Source organism: Emys orbicularis, chromosome 1 (genome assembly GCF_028017835.1).
Source record: "Emys orbicularis isolate rEmyOrb1 chromosome 1, rEmyOrb1.hap1, whole genome shotgun sequence".
Taxonomy (NCBI): Eukaryota; Metazoa; Chordata; order Testudines; family Emydidae; genus Emys; species Emys orbicularis.
Window position 1 is genome coordinate 4417536 of NC_088683.1, and position 18649 is coordinate 4436184.

Below are 18649 nucleotides of genomic sequence, written 5' to 3' on the forward strand. Positions count from 1 at the left end.
GACGTGCAGGGCTACCAACCAGGGAAGGGAGGAGTTGCCCGCAAATCACCTCTTACCTCATCAAACAGGTCAATTGCTCGGTATGGGGCGCCCCTCTCGGTCACAAAGCCAGCGAACGCCATGCCCTCCAGGACCTTGGTGAGGAAGTCATCCTCCACCAGCCCCCTCTGACCGAGGAAGGCTGCCTACCAGAAGGAACAGCAGACAGCCATTAGCCGCGGATTGGCCTGAGTCTCAGAGCCAGCCAGACGTGGCACCACGCTATCACCATAATAATGGGTCACGGGCTCTCAGGTCACGAGGTGGAAAAGAGCAGGAGCCAAGGGTGGCAGCCCCCAACCTTCCAGACAGCAGCCCCATGCTGGGGGAACTAGCAGAATGTGTGCACAGCCATGAGCCTTCCTTTCCCCCAGCCCGCTTGTAATGCAGTGTCTATTTCAGACCCAGACCCTTGGGCAGGGCTTTATTTGCCCATAAAGTACCAGATGGTGCTGTATAAATGCCCCCCTGAACACTTCCCCCTCTTCACAGCCCTGAGGAGTGGGTCAGAATTAGATTCATTTACAGACAGGGAAGCCCAGAGAGAGAGAGAGAGATACGGATTAGAACCTGGGGTCACAGCAGTGCATGTCAGAGCCAGAGCTCAGGAGTTCCTGGTCCCAAGGCCCCTACTCACAATGCTGCACTCCTCAACCCAACAGCTCTCCAAGGCCTTTACAGCCATCCACCTACAGGCACTAGTTCAAATACGGCCGCCTCTGGGATGGAACCCAGGACAGCAGCGTGGTTTGAGACTGGAGCAATGCTGTATCCGATGAACTCCAGGGGGAGTGCAGGGGACAGAATGGAATACACCCGGGACACCAAGGCTGGAGTGGTCAGTTTCACATCTCATGCAGTAGACAGCCTCTCTAACAGCACAGCACCACTCCCCCCCGATCCCTCCCTTCACGTTGCACGGAGGAGCACACTGACTCAGGGCTTGTCCAGCCAGGGAGGTTTTTGTGGAATAACTAATCTGAAGTAAGTGTGTCCACACAGCCGGCTGTATCCGAATTCCTCAGGAATCAGTGCATTCACATGGCACTGCGTTTTTTGTTTTGCTTTTTAAATAAGCATACAACGTTCTGGGAGGGTATTCCATGGTGCATTGCGCAGCTGCTGGGCTCTGGGCAGTCTGGGATTTTTATCGCAGGGCATTGTGAAGCCACTGGAATTCTGGAACTTGGAAGCAAAGGAGCAAATTCCCATGGTTCCTCTCTTGGCATCTCACGATTCATCTGACCCTTGTGAGCCAGCGCCGTTTTCAAACTGTTGTCAGCTGGCATGGAGGGAACACTGCTGCCTGCAGCCATCCTGACTGCCGTTAATACACATAGGTTGTCCCACTTGCATTTGCGGTCCAGCAGCTGGATGACTTTAGGAGTCAGCCAATCTCAGGAGAGGAGTGGTGGAGGATGAAATCAAACAGCTGCTTGTGGATGGCCATTTCCTGGACCAGCTTCTCTCAGGATGCTATTTCTGGGCTCAGGAAACAAGCCCCGACAGCTGGGAAAGGGCAGTGATGTGGAGTGGCAGCAGGATTTGAGGATGACAAAGGCCACTTTCCTAGAGATCTGTGCAGAGCTCACCCTGGAGCCACAGCACGCTGACCTGGAGAAGCATGTGGCCATTTGCTCACCGTCTCCAACTTCATGTCTGTAGCTGACCAGTTGGGTGCTGGCAGATCAACTGTTGGGGCGGTTGTCAGGGATGGATGCATTGCTAGAGAGGGCACTGATGCCCAGGGTCAAACACACAGGAAGTTACCAGTGGATTTGCATTGTTGGGGTTCCCAAATTGTATTGGGGCCACCAGCGGGACCCATGTGCCTATTCTTTGCCCCCCACATCAGACCTCAGAGTTCATCAATAGAAAGGGGTATTTCTCCATGGCTGTTCGCTGTGGGAGGTTCACCAGTATTAATACACCGGGGGTGGGGTGGGGGAAGAGAGAGAGAGAGAGTCTGGAAAGGTCTGTGGTGCCAAGATCCTTAGAAACTAAGCCCTGTTTTCTTCAATGACAAAGGGTACCTTTGCTCCCAGGACCGCTATGGGCATTAATGGTGCTGTGATTCCCAACGTCATCCTGGGAGACTCCGCTGCAGAGGGACAACGCAGCCTGTGTTTGGAAGGCTAAGAGAAGTGCAGGAGCCTGGTGATGAGGCTGGAGACTGATGAGCAATATCTACCTTCTGTGAGAGCTGCTTGCTGTATTTTGCCTGAGAGGGTAAGAGAAAGCACCTCACTGATGGGTGGGAGGAGAAGGGGCAGAGACCTCCAGAAAGTTACAGCCTGAGAGGCTGCTTCTGCAAACCAGCACATCATCAGGCCAAGGGGGCAGGTTGCCCAGTGTGCCTCCTTCAAGGCTAGGAGCTCAGACGTTGGAATGCACCGGGTACAAAGTGCGTTAGTCACTGGCAGGATTGTATGAAATGGAAGTTTACTATGCTTTTCCATGCTGTGTGCAATGATTTATGAAAGGGCATTTTATTGTGTTGATGGCCTGCGTGCAATTCTAAACCACAGAACCTTAGTCAGAAATAACCTTTATCGAACATCAAACAGAGCAAATAAAACACGTTACTGTGCACATGTGAAACCAGTGGAATGTAAATCACAACATAAACAATGCACGCTTTATGGACCATAACTGTGCCAAAGTAGATCACCTGGTCCCAAACATGCACAGGTGCGGGGCTTCTGCCTGTTCTGGCCTGGGGGTGTAGAATGGCGAGGGGAGAAACTATCACATGTAGTAGCAGGAGTGAAGTTGGGTCCCAGGATCCACTGTTCTCCGTGTGTTGGAATATGGAGGGAATTGCCTGGAGCTGGAGCTTGGAGAAGGGTACTGCTGCTCAGAACACCGGGCTCTCCACAGCCTACAGGGAACAGGTGGGACCATAGTACCAGAATGTTCTGCAGCACGACTGTCTGCTTGTGCATCAACTCCAGCAGCTGCCTCTGCACGTACCTCTCTTTCTCAGTGTCGTCCCTTGCCAAGTCTCTGTCCTCTCTCCACAAGGAGGCCTTCCTCCATCTTGTGTTCTTAACCCTCTTCTGGGAGGCAGACAAAGTCCCCAGACGTTTCCTCTCTCGTCTTCCTTTTCTTGACCCAGAGATCTGCCAGGTTCTGAAATGGATAATGTCCGGTTGGGGATGAGGGGAGGCAGCGAGTGCCGGAGCTGTGGAACAAGTAGTAGTTGTACTAATTCCAGTCTCCCGAGCAATGATATATGATGCTTTCCTCAATTTTGGACACCGCTCCTGGAGCCCTGCAACCTGACCTGGACCCACCTGCGAGAGTCTGGACAGGTCTAAAAACAACCCAAGCCTCTTGGTCAGGTCTGGTCGGCTCTGATCCTCTCACTCGGCAGCGCGCACAGCACAGTAAGGCAGTGGCAGTCGGCAGGAGCGGGGCAAACACCTGCTGCCACACTGATAGATCATAGGCACAGGGATCCCCTACCAGGCCGAGCCCCAAGGACGAGGCAGCAGCAGCTCTGGCACAGGGTTGAGGGAGGAAGTGTCAGGTTTGAACTGGGTCGGTTTTGGAAATGACTTTCTTGGGTTGGGTCCGGGTCCAGGTTGGACTTTAAAATGAGGCTCAAGCAGATCTCTCTCTCATTCCTGTAGGATCTCCCCAGTCGGGGGTGAGCTTGGAGATGGTTAGGCCGTTTTCAGTGAGGCGGAGGACTGTGGATATGAATAGTTCAGAAAAATTGCAGCGGTAGAGCTTAAATTCTCTGGTGCAGATGCCATTTTGAGCACCGTGGTGGGAAAGGAGGGATGAAGTTGGTTCAACTCCCTTATAGAATTATGTTGTAATAGATATAAAATATGTTGTGATATATCTTGACTTTAGCAAAGCTTTTGGGGATTATTCTTGCCAGCAAGTTAAAGAAGTATGGGCTGGATGAATGGACTGTAAGGTGGATAGAAAGCTGGCTAGATCATCGGGCTCAACGGGTAGTGATCAATGGCTCCATGTCTAGTTGGCAGCCGGTTTCAAGCGGAGTGCCCCAAGGGTCGGTCCTGGGGCCGGTTTTGTTTAATAGCTTTATTAATGATCTGGAGGATGGCGTGGATTGCACTCTCAGCAAGTTTGCAGATGACACTAAACTGGGGGGAGAGGTAGATATGCTGGAGGGTAGGGATAGGGTCCAGACTAACCTAGACAAATTGGAGGATTGGGCTAAAAGAAATCTGATGGGGTTCAACAAGGACAAGTGCAGAGTCCTGCACTTAGGACGGAAGAATCCCATGCAAAGCTACAGACTAGGGACCGACTGGCTAAGCGGCAGTTCTGCAGAAAAGGATCTGGGGATTACAGTGGACGAGAAACTGGATATGAGTCAGCAGCGTGCCCTTGTTGCCAATAAGGCAAATGGCATATTGGGCTGCATTAATAGGAGCATTGCCAGCATATTGAGGGAAGTGATTATTCTCCTCTTATTCGGCACTGGTGAGGCCACATCTGGAGTATTGCATCCAGTTTTGGTCCCCCCACTACAGAAGGGATGTGGACAAATTGGAGAGAGTCCAGCAGAGGGCAACGAAAATGATTAGGGGGCTGGGGCACATGACTTATGAGGAGAGGCTGAGGGAACTGGGTTTATTTAGTCTGCAGAAGAGTGAGGGGGGATTTGATAGCAGCTTTCAACTACCTGAAGGGGGGGGTTCTCAGTGGTGGCAGATGACAGAACAAGGAGTAATGGTCTCAAGTTGCAGTGGGGGAGGTTTAGGTTGGATATTAGGAAACACTTTCACTAAGCACTGGAATGGGTTACCTAGGGAGGTGGTGGAATCTCCTTCCTTAGAGGTTTTTAAGGCCCGGCTTGACAAAGCCCTGGCTGGGATGATTTAGTTGGGGATTGGTCCTGCTTTGAGCAGGGGGTGGGACTAGATGACCTCCTGAGGTCTCTTCCAACCCTAATCTTCTATAATAGCACGTACCACTCACTGGCAGCGATCCTTTCCCAGAACTATCTTGGTGGGAGTCCACTTGGGTGTTGGGAGACATCACTTCCTCAGACTCTTGTGTGGGAAAGAGATCCTGGGTTTGCTGGGAAATTTCCTCCTCACTGGAGTCCTGATCAGGGTCTGCACTCCTGGGTGCCGTCCACAACATACCAGAATTCAGTGGTGGCCTCCTGGGCAAAAACGTGGTGCAGCTCACAGTAGAGGGCAAGTGCTGGGAGCATTCCTGAAGGTCTTGAGGCTATCCTAGGGTTTCTGTAACTCTACTGGCCCTCCTTTCCTTTGTTCTAACATGGGATCTTTTCCCAGGAATGATCCCTCTCCAGGATTTGCTTCGACGTAGGCTCACAATATTGGCTCTCTGGTAGCTGCTGCTAAGGCAAGACTGGACCGTCTCCTCTTCCCTGCCCTCAGGGCAACCCATGATCTCTGCACGGGTCCACTCAGGAGAAGGGTATGCAACTCCAGCAGTGTGTAATTGGGGTGCACATGGCTGTGCACCAGCATTTAAATGGGGGAGGTGACATCCAGTCAACATGATCCCAGACAAGTAGAGAGAACACAAGTAAGGAGACAGGTCGATCCAGATGTGAAGCAATGCAATGTGGGATGCAGTGGGAGGATTGCCAGTGGCAGGAAAGAGAATCCGAAATAGAGCAGCATCCACACAAAACCTTTTTCCAGACTAACTCATCTCAAAATTAACTTAATCCACTTCCACGCTGAATTATCCACTTCGCAAAAGACCAGATAACTGGGAAAAATAATTGTGTCTTGTGGGCACAAGGCATTTTAACCCAAAACCAAAAGGCAATGTGAAATCCACCCCCATCCCCTACAGACAAGCTCTCAGAAGTAAGAGTTTCCCATACCACGTTACTCACACTGCCCCCTGCAGTACCTGGGTTTTTGGGTGCTCTGCCCATCCAAGTACTGATTCAGGCTCAAGCCCACTTACCCAGTGACCTTCTGTGCTCTGGCTCCAAGGGTGCATCTGAAATCCCCTCCACCCACCCCCCCCATGTACCAGCGGCCTTACCTTGTGGAAGCGGATGACTGGCTCTGGGTGGATGCGGATGATGTGCAGGCACCAGCGGTAGCCCTGCAGCAACTGTGCAAACAAGCGGAGGAAGACAGCTCGGATCTCCTTGTCCTGCAGCAAGAGAAGGACAGAACAGTCAGGCACTGAGAGGACAGCAGAGGAAGCAGCCGGAGAGGATGGAGCCAGAAGCTTGGCAGCAGAGATGCCTCCTCAGGAAGAGACGGGCTCCGACCCAGCCGCCAGACCCAGCACCTGCCAGGCAGGAAATACGAAGGGACGACTGGCAGAAAGCAGGGGGTGGGATGGAATGGGGAGGGGGAAGGAAACCCATGCCCCCTCCCTGTGCACTGAGCAGAGGCAGAGGGAGGTCCTTACATTGCTCACAGTGAAACAGGCCCTTCACAGTTCAGTGCGGCTGTAACGCTACGGTGTCTGCTGAAGAAGCTGTCCCCAGTGCACCAGATGAGGGTGATTTCCAGCTCCTGCCGAGAGCTAGGGAGCTCCATATGCATAGTGGAGGCATATCCATAGGGAGGCCAACACAGAACCCTCCTCTCTAGCCCTGTAAACACCATCTCCAGCCCAGCTATTTGCAACACCACTGTCGGCTCCTTAACCAGCACCTAGATGGAAGCTTCAGCCCCACCTTGCTCCTGGCCCTGGAAATAAAGAGCAGCCCCTCCCAACCCCAGCAGGGAAAGCAGCTCCTCTACAATCCCACGCCCTAGGAATGGGCACTCAGAAGGGACACACTCGAGTACAAACGCTTCTTCCCAGGCCCCTCCCAGCTCCCCCACTCACCTGCATTTTGAGGGAGGGGGCAGAGACGGTTGATGGGGGGAATGCTAAGTCTGCTACCTCCAGCTCAGGGTCCAAGATCTGCAGAGACAAGCAGAGAGCATGCTCAGAGAGGAAGCCCTAGCCCCCTGGGAGTTCAACCACCACAGCTGGAAGAGGCCAGGACTTCCTCAATGGACCACGGAGCAGCCGGCACTGGGCCCTGCCCTGCAGTGAGCCCTGGGAAGGGGCACTCTCCAGAGAGCACCAGGCCCAGAGAGAGACACGGTCCTGCCAGCCTTGGGGACCAGACCTGAAGAGGCCTGCAGGCCACAGTGCCTTTGGACTGGGGCAGGAATTGCAGGATGGAGTTCTATAGCCTGCATCGCACAAGCCCAACTAGATGAACGTGAGGGTCTCTTCTGCCCTTCAGATCTGGCGGATAGCTCCCTGCAGCTTCACAGGGCACTGCCTAGGGTTGTGGCCCTGGAGAAGCCTCCTCAGACATGTCACTTGGCTTGGGAGAGGGGATGGGAGCTCCAGGAAGTTTCCATGACCCTGCCCACTATCGCCTCTCTGCTTTGGCTTCAAGCCCTGTTCCGTCAGTAGGCTGCCCATAATGAGAATAGTCTCCACGTCTGACCGACGTTGCTGAGGTGCTGTGCTCCCTCGTAACCAGGCGCACTGTAACTTCAGAGCAGCAGCTGCTGATCAGAGGCCTGGCTCCTCAGTGCAGACAGAGATTCTTTTATCCTGACTGAATAGACAGACCCCAGACAGGCACCAATGCAGGGGACTGCCCGGAAACCACCAGCTTTCCTGAGCCACATTCTGCAATCAGCATCAGCGACAGCTGCTAAGGTCATGTTGTTCTGGACACACATGCCCAGGGTCACAGCCCCTCTGGGACCAGCTAGCACCCATGCAAGGAGCTCCAGGGCTGGAGTGGTTTCCTGTTTGGAGAGTGAGGACCATTCACAAGACTCCCAGAAACCTGAAGCAACTGCAGGTGCCGACCCCCAGCACCCCAGTGTGCCCTGCGGGGAGGAAGGAAGCATGACAAACCTCAAGTGATATGATCACAACCTCCCGAGACGTGGGAAGACTCCCTATTCAGGCTCTGCTGCTGTGCCTGATCTCACTCCCAACACCTGCCCACAGGGTCCTGGCCACATGCCTCGAGTGCTATATTCACACCCATATCAGGAACCTCTTGAGACGGGAAGGGGATCAGTCCTGGGGTCCCACACTTACCATGGAGAGGGCTTCTCGTGTCTGATGGAGCAGTGGCTCAGGCAGCAGGGAGATGTGAATGCACTCTGGGATGGTCACCGTCCCACCATCCAGATCTGCTATGACGACATCCAACTGAAAGCAGCGAGGCAGGCATGAGCATACAGACAGGACAGGCTTTCTGGAGTGCTCCCCACCCAGCTGAGTGACCCAGCAAAGGAGCTGCATACAGCTCTCTTTTTTTCTTTCTTTTTTTTTGGGGGGGGGGGGCGGGGGGGAGAAGAGTGGGGAAGGAATTTGTACTTAACAGCCCTCCTCCTGCATAATCTGGTAGAGCCTAGAGCACTTTAGAATCCCTATAGCTTCTTACACAGTGCCCATTGCCACGGTACTTGAGCACTTGCTGACATACGAAATACGCCTGGGGAGCACGTCACCCGCTGGGGTGAAGTGCAGCAGCTGTGGAACAGCCACAGGAACGCTGCACACCAGGGTAGGACAGGAGGCAACACCACCATTTCCATCTGAACCTAACAGCAGGGGGGAATCAGGAACTGCACAAACCAGGGTGCTACCAGGACACCAGGGTTCACAGCTGCACTCTTAGGGGAAGTGCCAGGGGATCTTACCAGGGATCAGGACCTTGGCTTTACATCTCACTGAGACAGGGCACTGAGACAGTACTGACCTCACCAAATGAAACACCAGTGCCAATCCCGCAGCACCCACAGGCTTGTCTACATGAGGCTGGCCGGTTTAACAGGTAATTTTAAACCAACTTAGTTGAAGCAGTTCAAAAGGCCGGGCAGGCACTCTTGTTTCGGTTTAAATCAGGCTTATTTCAGTTTAGCTTAGAACTGACTTAACTAAGGGCTTGTCTATACTGACAATTTACAGCGCTGCAACTTTCTTGCTCAGGGGTGTGAAAAAACACCCCCGAGCGCAGCACGTTTCAGCGCTGTAAAGCGCCCGTGTAGACAGTGCCCCAGCGCTGGGAGCTACGCCCCTCGTGGAGGTGGTTTGTTTAGAGCACTGGGAGAGCTCTCTCCCCGTGCTGCGCCGTGACCACACAAGCCACGTTAAAGCGCTGCCAGTGTAGACTAGCCCTAAACCCAAACCAGGTGCTCAAAGCGCAGTAAGTGCCCACACAGCCTTCTCAATTATGGAACTTATTGCATCTTCAGTCACCGTCATGTAGATAGGACCCAAGTCCCAGGCAAGCCCAGCCCCCCTGTCTGTTTATCCCCGCACTCCCATTCCCACTGGCACATGACCTCTTGCCCCTCCCTCAAGAGCTTGGACCGAGGAGGACTGGAGCAATGTGGGGGGAGGGGAAGAGTTACTGCACAGACAGGGTTACGCAGCGCCTCACCAGTTCCTGCGTCTCTGAGTGGAAGATGGAGCTGACTCCAATGATGAAGGGTGTGGGAGTGCTGAGCACCTCAAGGAGCTGTGCAGGTAAGATGGGCACGTACGTGAAACTGTAACCAAAGCAGATCGTCACTACAGCCAATCAGGAGCTACGCTGGGCCCAGCGTCTGGCTACAAGACCCCGCTGCACCCTGGCCAAGCCAGGCTCCAGAGCCACCCGGACTGTGCAATAGTCCCCCAGGGAAATGATGGCGCCCACATCACACAAGTCATTTCAAACCGGCCTGGTGAAAGTCCTGGGGAAGATAGCCCAAGGAACAACCCTGACCCAAGATGGGACCCACGCTAATAGCCAGTGGATAGTGAGTAGTGGTGTCAGGGCCCTTCTGCCATGGCAGGCACTCTGAACTGTGCGCCTCACAGCTAGAGTGGCTTCTAGGTTTGTAAAGGGACCCGCAGTCATGTTATCTGGCTCTAAAGTTACAGTCAGCCTGTGCCCGTGTCCAGTGCTTCCAGCTCGAGGGGAGGGGGGTGTACATGCCAAAGGAATATATTTATATTTTAAATATAAAGAACCCTTCTCCAGTGGCATTGGCAGCCTGGAACTAGAGCAGGCAGCTAGCAGCGACAATGACACATCTATCTTCACTGCCCTACCCTGGAGGGGTGCAAACAGTGAGCAACGTAGGACATGGAACCCTGTCCTGGGCTGGGAAGGGACGTCAGGTCACTGTTTGAGCCAGTCAACATCTCCCCTTCAGGGTGGGGTGAGCAGGGCGCTCAGCCGTCTCACTAACGAGTGCCCTGTATGCAATCACCCTTTCTGGGGAGGGTCACTGGCGGTGGTCAGCTCTGGGGGCTCCTGGAGTCCTGCTGATTTCCTCTACCCCATTCAATCAGGTCACTGGTGGGGTGAGCTGGAGAAGCCTTACAGCAGGGCTCTGGAGGTCTGCACTGCCTGCAGAGTGACTTAGGCATGGAGTGTATCACAGGGGAACCCCAGAGGGCCCAATCCTGTAAGTGCGAAGCCTTTACTGAGCTCAGTGAGAGCTGATCACACTCGGCATCTGCAGCACCTGGCTACCTGAGACATCCCCCTCTCTCACCATGAGGCCGTGCGGCAGCTGCAATCAGTTCATGCTCACAGCTCCTTGGGCTCGGAGGAAGCAGCTGGCAGGGGACTTCAGCGCTGAAACTCGCTCCCTCTCTGATAGCCTAGAGCCCAAATTTTGCTCAGGGGGTGCGGAGCTGGGGTTATTCGTGTTATTTTGCTGTTGAGGAATTTAATTATAATAGACGCCTCTAAAGCCATGGACAGGAGCTTTCAGTGCAGCCAGAGAACACGTCTCTGATTTGATTTCACCTGGCCATCCCCGATAGTGCTTGGCCTACAGTAATCAGCCACACTAGTCATGGGACTTGGACACCATTAGTGCACGGAGCCAGAGGGAGGCACGGCAATCTGCAAAGCCGGAGACGGGCTTTGCACGGGATGTCGAGCCCCTTTTCAGCACGTAGCTTTACTCCAGCCACGTGTCAGGTGGACTCGGCACTCCCTCACCTGTACTTGAGGGGGAACATGAGCGCAAGCAGGGCCCGGCAGGCGTCTGTGAGTCTCTGGTAACTGCTGGAGAGAAACAGGATCTTGTGTTCGGTGAGTGCAGCACAGAAGAGACACAGCACGTTGGTGATCCCTGGGGAGAGAAGGGGCAGAGCATACAGCACTTGCAGGTGGATTCTTCCCAAAGTACAGCACCAGAGTCCTGCTAGAGCCCCACGAGCTCCTGCTCTCTCACCCCACCAAACAGGCTGCCAAGAGTCTCCCCCACATCCCCACCCCTTGTTGCCCCTTCCTCCTGCTGCATGGGGATGGGACTTCCTCTTCCATTCACTGGACAGCAAGTGTGTCAGTCGTCTACTAGAAACCTCCTGTCACCTCTGGATCAGTGCTAGGACCTGCTAACTCACGGACTGTTTCTGAGCTTAGGGCCAGCCAGACTGCTCTGAAAGTCCCTTGGGGACTCCCCTGGAGCTCTGCACACCCCCTTGTCTGGCATCTTTGGCAGCTGATGCAGTGAGAGCAGCTGGAGCACAAATCCCTGCACAGAATGGCCTGCAGCTGCTCAGACCCAGCTCTGCCTTCTCCTGCTGCCCCGCCTAGGTGCTCAGTCAGCGCCCATTAACATGGCATCTGAATGGACCCACAGTTTGGGGCCACAACCAGAGCCCAACTGCCAGGCTCCCCTTCACTTCCTGAGAGAAGGAAGGCAGTGTGAGTTGGAGAGATTCGGTCGGATGTGGGGGGGGGGGGGGGGGGGTGGAGCACTGAGCTGATAAGCTGAGGTCAGGAGCATGGCATTGTGGGCAGCACGAGGAATTCACTGCAAAGGGCACTGGCTGACGGTATTCAGCACCTGTCCCTATGAGCAGGTGAGGCCGGGGTGGAGTCTCACCGAGCTGCCGGAAGAGCACTGCTACGCTGCAGCTGCTGACGGGGAGAGAGTCATTGATGGGCGTCTGGATCACCTGCCTGTCGCCTGCCCCTAGAGAGATCGTCCTCTGCAAGAAACAGACACACACCAGTCACTGGGATTCAGGCCGAGTAACAGACGAGCGCAGGCATCACAGGGAGCCAGCTCCCACCTACCACCTCAGAGTGGAAGGCCAAACTCCAGAAGCTGCTGGGCTCACCCAGTGATGGACAGGACAGGACGCAGGGGCCAAAGGGACGTCGTCCAGCTTTATACCCTGTGGGGTGGCACAGGGCCGCCCACCATAGGCTACTGCGTCTTTCCCAGCTGCAGTGTGAGCGTGACTCCTCCCTGCAAGGGGAAGGGCACCCTGCGGTGGGGCCGATATGTAGGTACTGCCTGACTCAGTGCTGCCCCAGTGAGGGAGAGCCACTGGCCAGCTGCAGAGGGGAACCACCCCCAAGACAGCTACGGCTGTACTTAGCACTCAGCCTACTGGATGGAGTTCATTCCACTGGGATATCCTGGGCATGCCCAGAAGCACATGCAGTGTTGCAGCAACTGGGGTAGCCAGTACAGCAGCGCCCGGCCCTGTCACCAGAAACACACAAGCTCTCATTGCAGGTACAGTGTCTTACGCAAGGAAGAGGGGAGCACCAGCTGTCCCGGACTGGTCTGAGGGACGAAGGCTGGATGGATCAGCATAGCCTCCCCCTTTTGCAACCATTTATTTTAAACCTGTATTGAGCTCTTCCCCTGCCCCAGAGCCTGGACTCCCACCCACCCGTGGGCTCCTGGCCTTGGTTCAGAGCCTGTACGATCTCAGGACTTCAGGTCTATTGATCACACTCCCCTAAGGATCTCTGAGACTCCTCTCCATCTCCCTGCTCAGCTTTCTACAGCAATGCTCACGCACACTAGCGTCACCACATTTACTGGGCACGCTCCCTCCTGGCCACTGCCCCACCTCAGATGCCCCTTAAAACCTTCACTGGCGCACACCGGGGAGGGAACAGCCCTGGCCCTCAGAGAACTCAACAGGGCTTCTCCCAGAAAACACTTGGGATCTTGTGCATTCGACAGGCGGTGAGAACGGAGCATACTAACTCTGATGTCACCCAACTGGGTCCCAGGACATGTAACCCCTTCTTCTGTGGCCCATGTGCATGGTCACCTGCATCCCTAACACACACACAGAGCCATGTGCACAACCAGGGGTGCACTGCCTGGGCTGGGGAGACGCACAGTCTCTCCTCCCACTCTCTGTGGGGGATGCTGACCCAGCAGCTGCAGGGGCCGGACATGTGCAGCTTTTGAACATCCAAGGGAGGAGTGTTACAGAGGAGACAGACCCGATGAAAGAAAAGGTGTGCATACCGCTCTTTCGTCCTCCACGTCAGGCTGAGATAGGGACAGACAGAGATAGCACAGTCAGTTAGAAACGCACAACACTGCAGCACAGCCAGACAACAAGGAGGGACGTGCACACATCATACCAAAGCCAACAGTGAACGGGGCCCTGAACCCCCAAAGGAGGGAATGTGCAGACAGACACAACAAAAGCCACATCACAACATTTAGAAAGAGCCCTTCCAGATACAGCAGGGGGGGAAGCAAAGTGCAAGAAGGGGTGGTGCCACCTTCAAACTGCCCTAACACCAGCACCCCAGGGTCTGTGAGCACTGAGATGCACCAACTGCCAAGGCCGCAGCCCATTCCCAGGAGCACTCTAGGCTCCACCGAGACATGTCACTCACTGAGCCTCTGATGCGCGACAATCCTTATCCACCTGCTTGCATAGCTCGCCCACGAGGGACTTGGCCGAGGTTAGCTGCCCCTCTCACCCCTAGACTGTGAGGAGGAGCCCTGGGCATGTGGCACGCAGCCTCCTCCTTGCGTGGCTTACAAACAGAACATCCCCTTTCTTCTTTTGTGGGGCCTCAGCATGGCTGATATACAACCTCCAGCCTCACCCCAAGAAGGCCCCTCCATGCCTTGTGTGTGCTTCTAGGCTAACCGGGGAGGAAGCCCCAAGCCCAGTGGCTTGGAGACTATGAAGGTGGCACTTCTGCATTACAGGCATCCTGGGGATGCCTACGGAGAAAGGTCTCACAGGCTGCACCCCCTTCTTCAGACAGTGCCACAGCGCCCCAGGTGGGGGCCAGATCTGGTGCTTCTAGGCACCAAGGTCCCTCGGCTTGACTGCCTCTGAGCAGATCAGAGACCCTGTAGGGACTAGGGCACACTGCAACTCAAGGATCCCCATGGCCTCTGGGGGCTCACTACTTTGCACTGTGGGTGCAGGGCAAGAGGCTGCAGCCAACCCAGAGGGAGGGATCCTGGGGAGGAGGCTTGGCGATTTCATGCTGAGCACACCGCAGCTCAGGAAAGCAGCTCGCAGCGTGCAACTCAACCCCTGCAGGAGTGAAGCGCTGTGTCCAGGCTGAGCTGCCAGGTGTCAGCGCAGCGTGAGAGTCTAAGTTCCCCTGAGCCAATGGCTTATCGAGCTGAGGCAGTTAAGGCGCATCCGTTTCCTAGCCAGCAGTAGACAAGGGAGTGATGTGGCCAGCATCACGTCCGACCGCCTTTGATTGCCCTAACCTGGGTGAACTGGAGGTGGCCTTTCTGTGAGACACTGAGCGAGACTCAAACCCACGACCTTCAGGATCGTAGTCAAGAACCTTAACCATGCAGACACCCCACCTCATGAGAGCCCAGGGCTAAAACTGCCGCCTCCTAACCCTCCCTGCCAGGATTCCAGATCCAACTGGGCCATATCCACCCCCGCTGAGAAGCTCTGTCATCACCCCTTGGGCGCCCCTTCTGCTGCTGGCTCCCGGCAGAGTGCAGCCCAGCTGGCTCTGGAGCAGGAGGGGCGCTGCAAGGACATTTGCTCTGGTCAGTGACTGGGATGATCAGCGAACATGACAAGGAGGGGCCATTTTTACAGCCCTATTTCTGAGCATAAGCCAGGCCCCTCCTCAGACTGCCGGAGAACAAGCAGGAGACCAGATTCCCACGTGAGACTGTTTGAAGAGGGGGTTCCAGGCCTTCCCCACAGCAAACGTTAGCCCCATTCAGCCTACCCAGCGCAGCTGGGTGGTCTCAGCTCTTACCAATGGACTGTGGCTGCTAGGCTCTGAAGCAGCTCTGTGTGACAGACGGGGCGAATGGAGAAACAGAGTCTCTGCCGGCTGCATGCATGCCCAGTGGGCATGGCAACTGTTCTCACGGACAGATTCGTCCGGGTGGGAGGTCAGGTTAACTGATGCCCAAGCCATGCTGTGCTTTCAGGTGACACTCTACAAGAGGGTACCACAAAGAGGGAGTTGAGATGGGACTCTCCAACCATGGCCAATTTCCACCCTTTGCTAAGCCAGTATTAGACACCCTACCTAATCCATTAGCCAAGCTGCCCTAAGACACTGGGAGGAGCCAGAGGCGGCTCCAGATGGTTTGCTGCAGTTCCATCCCTAGTACATGGGAAGCCGCTGTCTGCACTAGCCACTTGACTGGCTGCAGTGCAGCTGTAGCCTTCTCCTGCCTCTTCTGAGTGCATTGTCCCCAACCCGCTTCACAGCTGATCCCAGGAAACCAGAGTCCAGTGATACTGCCCGCGATTCCCATCGCACCCTGAAGCAGAGCAGGGATGGAAACATCCCCCATCCATATATCCAGGCCTGGATGAGCTGCTGCCATTTCACACACTGGGAGGGAAAGGCACATTCAAGAGGGAACAGAAATGAGCAGGTACCAACCTGAGCTCCCCCTGTAATGGGGATGGTGCATGTCAAGAGGTTTCCAATGACGTTCTCCAGCGATGCACTCAGCCCGTCCACGTAGATGGTGTAAATCAAACCCAGGCTGTTCTGGAGGAGCAAACAGAGCAGAGAGGTGTGTCCACAGCAAGAAGCAGACAAGCCACTTGAGCACAGCGTGGGAGGCCGCTCATTTGAAACACAGGTACTGGCTGGGGCTCACACGGAGCTAACCATTGCACGCCCAGCACTTGCTCATGCGGACAGCGTGTCCAGGCCCGGCCAGGGCTTGGAGCCTGTCTGCTGCAAACGCTTCAGAGTGACATTCGCAATCCTTGTCGCCAACAAGGGATTGTGTATTTATTGCACACAGTTCTTTACAAATCAGTGAGACAGTCCCTGTCCAAGGGGTGCAATCTCAGGCACAGACAGCAGGACAGGCCCCAGCTTGATGCTACTTGTTTCCCAGTGGCACCACGCTGACCTCCAGCACCACCAACAGTGCACTTCAATCTGCAGCTTTGCTTCAGTCAGCACTGGGGGAGAAGAAAATCCAAGAGTCATCCCGGCGGAGGACAGCCCTAGTGCCAGAGCCCCTGCACCTAGCCCGACAACGCTGCAGGTTTGCATCAAAAGTCTCATCAAAAGACAGCACTGTCTAGTGGTCAGAGCTGTGGACGGTTCTAACTTTCAGGAGATGCATCTGGGACCCAACGCACATCTATCTTCCGCTAAGACTCTTGGTTTAGTTAGTGCATGAGCAGCCTGACCCACTCAGGACAGGAGCGAATGTCCCAGCCCAGCATTAGGCTAACTCACTGGGATGGACAGATCTAGACTACATGCTGTGATAAGACCTCGCAACTACTATCTAACCAAAGTGGAGAGCGAGCAAGGGCAGCGTGAGGGAGAACTGGCTTGTGCTGTGAAAGCAATAGGCTCCACGGGACACTTACACCATCCTAGGTGCATTTCCTTGGTCATCAGACCCTAACCAAAGGGGGAAACTGATGTAAGCCCAAGCCCCAACAGGGGAAGAGTCAGGCGCTCTTGCTGCTTATCTGCTCCCAGGAATTAATAAGCCAGAGAGCTCAAGTGACTGAGCAATATCATCACATAGCCAAATGAACCGTGCAAACACTGCTCATGTTCCCAACAAAAACAACCCAGGTGTATGGAGGGAAGCCCTGGCCAGACTGCAGGGCAGTCAGGTGTGCTGAGGCTGAGAAGTGCTGCAAGCTGCCGCAGTGCAGCCTCCAGTGAGGCCCCCAGAATTCGCTCCACATGCCGCACAGGCAATGGCACTGTTTGACCTTAGTTGCTCTTCAATTCCATTTGGTTATTTACCACCCGAAGATGGGCACCACAGGACCCTTCCCCCGCCACTTGGGGCTGGGAGCTTCCTTTCCACAGCCCTTCCCATCCCTGCTGGGTCAGGGGGCGACCCTCAAATTCCAATCTCCAGCCCAAGCTGCCTCCTGACCCCCCGGCCTATCACGGCTACAGTAAGGTCAAGTCTGTTCCACACTTCTACCAGCAGGTCTTGTGCACTGCAAGAGAATGACATTTCATGTCCCTTGCAATTTTCAGGGCCCTTCAATAGAGATTCACCTTGCCAAAATCTGAATGATCCCAGGAAACACTATGCAAGTCCTAAGAAGCACCATCCCAGAGTCTCCACCAGCTGGATAAAGCATTAACTTCAGAGTCCCAGCTGGTCACGTGAGCAGTGCCTACATCCTCAAATAGTTTCTTCTGTGTCCTTTCACACTCTAAGGAGAATGTCTGTCACACAACATCCCTGAAAGGATGCAGCCCAGCATAAGGGGACAAAGGACTGGAACAGATGCTGTTGACAAGTTCCCTGCATGGGGAGATACACTCGAGGTACCATCTCCTGCATCGATCTCTGCCTAGCTTTTATGCTGGGCTCACCAGGTTACCTGATTACCCAGATGTCTTGTTCACAGGAAGGTTACAATGCCCTGCCCCACAGCCCCACAAAGAACTCTCCCAGCATGGCAAGCTCTCACCCCTGGGACCAATACCTGCAGAGTGACAGGGCCATTGTAGCCTGGGGTTCCCTGACTGCCTAATGGTGATCTCAGCCTCCCACCTAGAGGAATCAGGAAAAACAAAGAGCCCTGGAGAACTTGACACTTAGGGTACGTCTATACTTACCTCTGGGTCCGGCGGTAAGCAATCGATCTTCTGGGATCGATCCCGGAAGTGCTCGCCGTTGACGCCGGTACTCCTGCTCCGCGAGAGGAGTACGCGGAGCCTGCCTGCCACGTGTGGACCCGCGGTAAGTTTGAACTAAGATAGTTCGACTTCAGCTACGTGAATAACGTAGCTGAAGTTGCGTATCTTAGTTCGAAATGAGGGGGGTTAGTGTGGACCAGCCCTTAGAGAACATCTGCTCTGGAGCACGAAAGAGATTGCAGACTCTGTCTCTGTGGCTTCTTGCTCAGGTCTGCCAGTTTCTCATCCTGGCAGCTGTTCAGACAGCTCTGCCAGCTAAGCCCCCAAGGTGCTTCCCCCTTTGGGACATGCAGCACAGCACACCATTCTTACTGTTCAGAAAACTCCAAGCTGCTGTGCCACTCAGGAACCCTGGACATCGCCATCGCCAAGGGAGGGCCCAACCAGTACCCCAAAATAGGGAATGCATTTCTGGACAGGTACAGCACCAAGACAGCAGGTCAGAGGAAGGGCTAATTGGACCAACCCCAGAAATGTTATAACCCCCACAAAAACCACAGTAGGTCTTACTGCTATCGGGAGGGACAGACCCACTGACCTGGGGAATGACAGCAGCCAATCCAAGCACACAGCTCAAACTGCAGCCACCATGCTAAGGCATCATGCCAGGATGACCGAAGTGTGGCAGGTCTCTGGTTTGAGGAGACCGCATGTCCCAGTATGCAATGCTCTATTTCAGTCTAAACACCTGGCTACACCAGGTACCAGGGCTGGCAG

At 54.7% G+C, this 18649-nt stretch overlaps 1 protein-coding gene across 1 annotated transcript in view; it reads right to left on the minus strand.

Annotated features, from left to right (window-relative positions):
* Positions 1–18649, minus strand: part of SBF1 (SET binding factor 1) — a 142315-nt gene that overhangs the window by 25497 nt on the left and 98169 nt on the right. Inside the window, exons 5-12 of the mRNA XM_065423346.1 lie at positions 15671–15781; positions 11895–12000; positions 11003–11135; positions 9443–9551; positions 8092–8205; positions 6862–6939; positions 6058–6171; positions 57–185 (exon numbers count right to left, since the gene is read on the minus strand). Of these exons, the coding sequence (XP_065279418.1) occupies positions 57–185; positions 6058–6171; positions 6862–6939; positions 8092–8205; positions 9443–9551; positions 11003–11135; positions 11895–12000; positions 15671–15781 (894 nt within the window). The remainder of the gene's footprint in view (positions 1–56; positions 186–6057; positions 6172–6861; positions 6940–8091; positions 8206–9442; positions 9552–11002; positions 11136–11894; positions 12001–15670; positions 15782–18649) is intronic.